The 6,000-nt window shown below is 38.7% G+C and overlaps 1 protein-coding gene across 2 annotated transcripts in view; it reads left to right on the plus strand.

The window, feature by feature from the left end:
- Nucleotides 1-5,705, plus strand: part of PUS7 (pseudouridine synthase 7) — a 57,372-nt gene extending 51,667 nt beyond the window's left edge. Inside the window, exons 13-17 of one of the 2 annotated variants that reach the window (XR_009520593.1) lie at nt 372-473; nt 2,806-2,935; nt 3,866-3,957; nt 4,585-5,295; nt 5,442-5,705. Coding sequence is in view for 1 of the 2 variants with exons in the window: in XM_060020274.1 (XP_059876257.1) it covers nt 372-473; nt 2,806-2,935; nt 3,866-3,957; nt 4,585-4,721 (461 nt within the window). In the remaining variant the exon portion in view is untranslated. Of the gene's footprint in view, nt 1-371; nt 474-2,805; nt 2,936-3,865; nt 3,958-4,584 lie in introns of both variants that reach the window. The other variant, XM_060020274.1, reaches the window with a different exon arrangement.
- Nucleotides 5,706-6,000: the final 295 nt, after the last annotated feature.

The following is a 6,000-nucleotide window of genomic DNA, read 5'->3' on the forward strand; positions in this document are numbered from 1 at the left end:
TTCCCCCATTGTTTATGCTTTTAGCAAAATGCATTCATCTGTGATGACTTTCCAAATAGTATTTTGTAGTGTTGTCTGATGAGGAAAAAGAAGCTAAAAGCCAGGAGTCCTAAAACGTGAGGGTGCAGCTGAGAAATAGATTATTTTTAGTTTTCTACTTTTTCTGAATCCACGATATTTATTTTTCGGGTAGAATAGAAAAGACAGAAAGGTATATATTCCAAATTAATTTCTCTAAGCTTCATGGGGCAGTGAACCTGGGCACGCTTGCATTTCTGATTGCTTAGATGTGTAATTTTAGAAGGTTGGGCTTGTGGAAATACTGCCTGTTTTCTTAATTCTTCTTAATTTATCCATTGGTATATTTTCAGCTGCAGTTACCTGTATTGACGAAGACGATGTTAATAATTACTCCATCCATGATGTGGTAATGCCCTTGCCTGGTTTTGATGTTATCTACCCCCAGCATAAAAGTAAGTTCCCTCCGGGGAAGATGGTTAAAGTCAGACATAATTAAGCCACTGGCAGCCAAGAGTCGAGAGAGGGGAAAAAAAATCCGTATTTTAAATATGATTTTAGAACCTTAATTTCCATCCGACTTGAAAAAAAAAAAGGTTTAGATTTCAAACATACATAAGCCATGTTTGCTTATAAAAGTCTCCCTGAAATAGATGCATTCAGATGGATGATTTAAATTAAGAAACCAGGTGGTGGAGGTGGTGGTGATGGTGATAGTGTTGGTATCCTTATTGTTGTAGCTGTTATTATTGGCACTGTTATTTAAAATTTCTGAAATTCACTAATTCTTACTAAGGATGGAAGGGTTTGGAAAGAGTCATTGAGAAAGAGAATGGATAATTATACTTTAACGTTGCTTTTTTTAACCTTTTTTTTTTTTTTAAACCGTGTTAAGTAATACCTGTTCATTGTGTTTCAAGAGTCAGTGGGCTCAGAAGTTTACAAACTGGAATCTTAGTATTCCCTACCCTTATTTCCCATTCCCCAGAGGCTGATAAGAATTACTTCTGTACCTACATGGATGCCATTTTGACAGGGGAATTGGAACTTTTACTGTTGAAGGATTCAGAAATTGTAAAAAAGAAAACAGCCCTGAGCATGGGACTACCCTGGTGGAACTGACCCTGGAAGTTTACTCCTCACCTCACAGACTCCTGGTCTGTCGGAGGTGTTTTCCTGTTAAAACATCTTTTCTCTCAAGAGCCCAGAATTAGTTTACTTATCAACGTTATATTCCTTGAAATTACAGAATGATTAGGATTAACACCCTTCTTTGATAAGGCAAATACTTATAAAAGAGTTGAGTGGTAGTCTGCCATTTACATGTTGACTAATCAGACTGCTGTGTGAGGTTGGCCTCCTGGAGGGAAAAGGATTAGACAAGAGCAGGGAGAATGAATAAGGGCGGTAGACAAGGGTGGGGTGGCCTGCCTGTGCTGCGTGGATGGCACAGGTGGTGCAGCGAGGAACCGGAGACCAGTACCAGGAGGTAGAGAAGGAAGGCACTGAGATGCTTGGAGCCACACTTGCCCTCTTTCCAGGAGAGAAAAAGAAAGCATTCTTTTCTTCTTTCTGGTACCTCTCAAGGTCAGAAACTTTGGGCTAGTTAGTATCAGTTAAAACATACATTCAGCTTAGCCTTTGACAGAGCCGATTGTGGAGACCTCGTGGCCAAGACAGGGGCTCACAGACTGGCTGGGTGGTGGTTCAGGCATGTGGATTCATGACGTAGGCACACTTGGTGTCAGCAGTGCTCAGTTAGGGATCCCTGCTGTCCTCACAAGTGGGTCGTGAGGGAGTCTTTCCTTGACCCTGGTCTAACCAACGTTTTTTACGAATGACGTGAGTAAAGAAATCTGCTTATCATATTTGCAAGTAGTATAACCCAAAATAGTTAATATTAATTATATGGAAAATAAGTATTTAAAAAGAACTGCAGAGGGCATTTAATAGGGTTAAATGTAACTTCTCATGTTTACGTTCAAAGATCAAGTGTACAGATGGAAAAGGCCAGTTTGGTGGTAGTCTACATGAAAAGTATCCGGTGTTACTATTAACGTAAGCCTGTTACCCAAGGCAGATGCGGGGTCAGTGGGGAGTACAGAAATATCAAAGGAGGGACGGTTGGAGGAACTTGTTGGTCTAGAGGAGATCATGGCTTAAAGGCCCAGTACTTACGAACACATGTGGAAGAAAGCAATTAATCTGTGTTCCAAAGCAGTTGACAGGAGTCACACGAAGACATATTTCAGCATGGCACAGAAAAAATTTTCCAATAATTGCGTGCCTCACAAAGTGGTAGCTCCCCGTAAATGGCAACGTGAAAGCAAAGGCTGGATGACTGTCTCTCTCTGGTGTTGTAAAAAAGTTTCTACATCAGGTGCGAGGGTGAGCCAGATGATGTTCCCAGGTCTCTTATTTTTATACATTTATTTATAACTACCTTCTTCCGGAAGGAGTTAGAGGCTCTGTATATGGTCTCTTCCAACTCTGAGTACATATACATTGTAGTTGAGTAACTTCTGATGAAATGGCCTTTTGTAGCCATCTTGGGACCCTTAGCCCCAGATACTGTGCCTGGTTGCAAAAATAACCTACAAGTCGACCAAACCTAAACGGGAGACACCTAGTACTAGTTAGTAAGTCAGTACGTTTTAATTCCAGAGAACAGATTGGATTGTTAAATTGAGATGATTAATTTTGTTAAGGTGACAATTTATGTTACTCTCTATAGTTCAAGGTAGCTTGCTGACATGCTGCATTCCAACTGATTTTGTTTTATATTAGTTAGTGAAGCCTACAGGGAAATGCTCACAGCGGACAATCTTGATATTGACAACATGAGACACAAAATTAGAGATTATTCCTTATCAGGGGCCTACCGAAAGATCATTATTCGTCCGCAGAATGTCAGCTGGTGAGTAATAGTCTGGAATGAAATAGAACTGAACTACTAGATTTTAACCTTTTTCATTATATAAATATTTTTCATTGCTTACAGCCTGGCATAAAAGTGTTATTGCTGTTATTGAATACTATTCTCATTACTGCTACTACTTGGTATTTTTCAAATTATCAGGAGATAAATGAATTCAAATATATAGTGAAAGTGGCTAAGTTTACATCTTACTGACATTGCTAAATTATTGAAGAGATGTGCAGAGAATGAACTTTTTCCCTATTCCTAAAAAACTGAGATTTTCAAGTTACCTTACTCAGAATTAGCTCTGAGTTCCACACTGATATGGTTGTTTCATTATCATGTTTCTAGAGAGAAAAAGATACTTGTATTACCCATTTTAAAATACTTTAAATACCTAGTATTATGTAAAGCTTTATTTGATAATTTAAACAATTAAACCCTTGACTAGTTGCCCACTGTCAGGAAGTTCTCTTCCTTCTCTCCATCTCTTCTCCCTTTTCCTTTTCCCTCCTCTTCTCTGGATTGTGGGAAGAGGCTGACAGAGTTGGCCTCCATCTTGCCAGAGAGCAGTTTCTCACAGCAACATGGTGGTGTTAGTGGTGATAACCGCCCTGGAGAAAGTACAGATGCTGTGATTAATTCAGTTGCATCTCTGCCAAGTGAAGTTTACTACTTACCAACTACATACAAAAGGAATTTCCATCCTAGGGAAACATTTTTTATTTTTACCATAGGCTGGCATCATCTGTCACCTTGCTATATAGTATTTCTCTATAAAATATGGCCGTATTCTGTTATTGAATACTCCCACCTAGAATTATTTACACTAGGCCTGTGTGTTTTCCTTGCTGAACAAATGGTGATGAGTAACTTAGTGCCTGTTATGGAAATTCACATTCACACTTTTCTTTATGTGTTTCAAAGGGAAGTCGTTGCATATGATGATCCTAAAATTCCACTCTTCAACACAGATGTGGACAACCTAGAAGGGAAACCACCACCAGTGTTTGCTTCTGGTAAGTTTACTCAGCCATCAGTTCTGTGTCAACTTTGAAATGTTTTCTCATACAAAAACATATTTAAAAAAAAAATCTTATAATCACCACCATCTCGCAACCCATTCTATGATTTCTATTTTGTGTTTGTCATCTTAGTTTTATGATTACAGTTGGAGGTCAGTGATTAAAAGAGTATTTCCCACTGAAAATGAATGAACATTATAGAAGGTTGTGATATTAGGTGATTGAATATCCTCCCCACTCCCATAGAGAGTTAACAAAGTTAAGTGAAAACCCAGCAAGAGAGTCTAAAAATGCCTTTTCATTGTCAAATTCTTGTTGCCATTCCTTTGTCTGTTTTCACCCTGTACTGTAATTTTTTTTTTTTTTCATTTTACGTGTGTTTCTCTCCTATGCTCTTCTGTCACCTACCCTTTCTATGAAGGTTCCAGGTAGAATTACTCTAGGGATTCAGCTGGATCCTTCACTCACAGACCTCTTACTTCCATGCCTCATTTTCTGAGGCCCCATGGGAAGTAGGCTGAAGAAAGGAGCACAGTTCTTTTATCTGTATAGAGATTATGTGACTCGCCCCAGTCTGTCTGCAGCTGCCTTACTTTCTGACTGTTCTTTCTTGCCTGGCAGAAGGCAAATACAGAGCTCTGAAGATGGATTTTTCTCTCCCTCCTTCTACCTACGCGACCATGGCCATTCGCGAAGTGCTAAAAATGGATACCAGCATCAAGAACCAGACCCAGCTGAATACCACCTGGCTCCGCTGAGGCCTTTGTCTCCAGATTAGAAAATGCAGACACGTTTGCTGGCTTCCTGTTCATTTTCCTCTTAGTACAGACCCCTATGTGGATTTTGGATCTTTGTACTAAAAAAGCTGTTTGTATTTTTCCAAGTTTTTATTAGCTTAATTTGCAGTATTTGTACATACATACAAATTTTGAGGATCCTGATTCTAGCTCAGAGAATATCAGTTGGTTAGAATATATTTCAGGTGCTTAAATCATATTAAAACGTCAGCTTTACTGGCTTTATAATCATTTAAAGGAATTTGGTTTAAAGTAGCAGTGTTAGGTTTTGCTACATTCTTCGAAGGACAACAGTAATTTTTTTTTTTTTTGACAACAGTGATTTTTAACGCATCCATGAATGGAGTACATAGCAGTGGATTTTAAGAGAAAGCAAAACAAATCTTGGCTATGGATAAATAATTAGAGTGAGCCTTCCCCCTAGAACCTGTGAATATAAATAACAGTACTCATGTTTGTTTAAATGGTGATAAAACATCCACAAGTTTAAAAACACCAAGTGATTGTCATTATCCAGCTCATGAACCAGGTTCAGGTAAGTGTTTATAGACTTCAGTTGCAATAGCTTTTGCATTTATTATTATCATTGGCTTGCAGGAGAGTTGCATCAATAGGGCTTTTTTTTCTTGATGTAAACATGTGCACCTCTTTTTGTTAGCTAAGGTCTAATTTTTATTCTAGGTGCCTTTTATGTTCAGAACTCCTTCCACTGGACTGATTGATATCTGCCCGAAAATAAATGATAGAGAAGAAAGCTTTTGAAAACTTACAAGGGCTCCTCCTATCAACAGCATTATCCTTTGTTATTCACGGCTTAGGTATTTCCAGTTCTGGCCATGCATAAAACTTTGCTCTGGTGTGAAAGCATAAATATGCCTTCCCAAAGGTGTGTGACGTAATTGTGCCATCATTTCTAGAACGAAATATAATAAATATTTTAAAACACTCAGTTCTACTGGTTATGTTAATAAATGAAATAAATACTTAAACTGAATGCAAATGAGAATGTTGGCCCTGCTGAAGGTGAGAAACTAAGTGAATGAGAGATCCTCAGAAAAGGTGTGTCGTGACTGGACGTGAGATAATATGATGGCGTGTCCAATTGTATGACTGATTGACCATGTTAGACTGGCATCAAGGTTATTCTTACAGTAGCACCACTCACTTGCCTTCCAGCGTGCTTTCTGGATGGAAAAGAACGGGATAGAGAAAAGCCACCCTACTCCACCACGGGAATGTG

Source organism: Delphinus delphis, chromosome 9 (assembly GCF_949987515.2).
Source record: "Delphinus delphis chromosome 9, mDelDel1.2, whole genome shotgun sequence".
NCBI classification, from domain to species: Eukaryota; Metazoa; Chordata; class Mammalia; order Artiodactyla; family Delphinidae; genus Delphinus; species Delphinus delphis.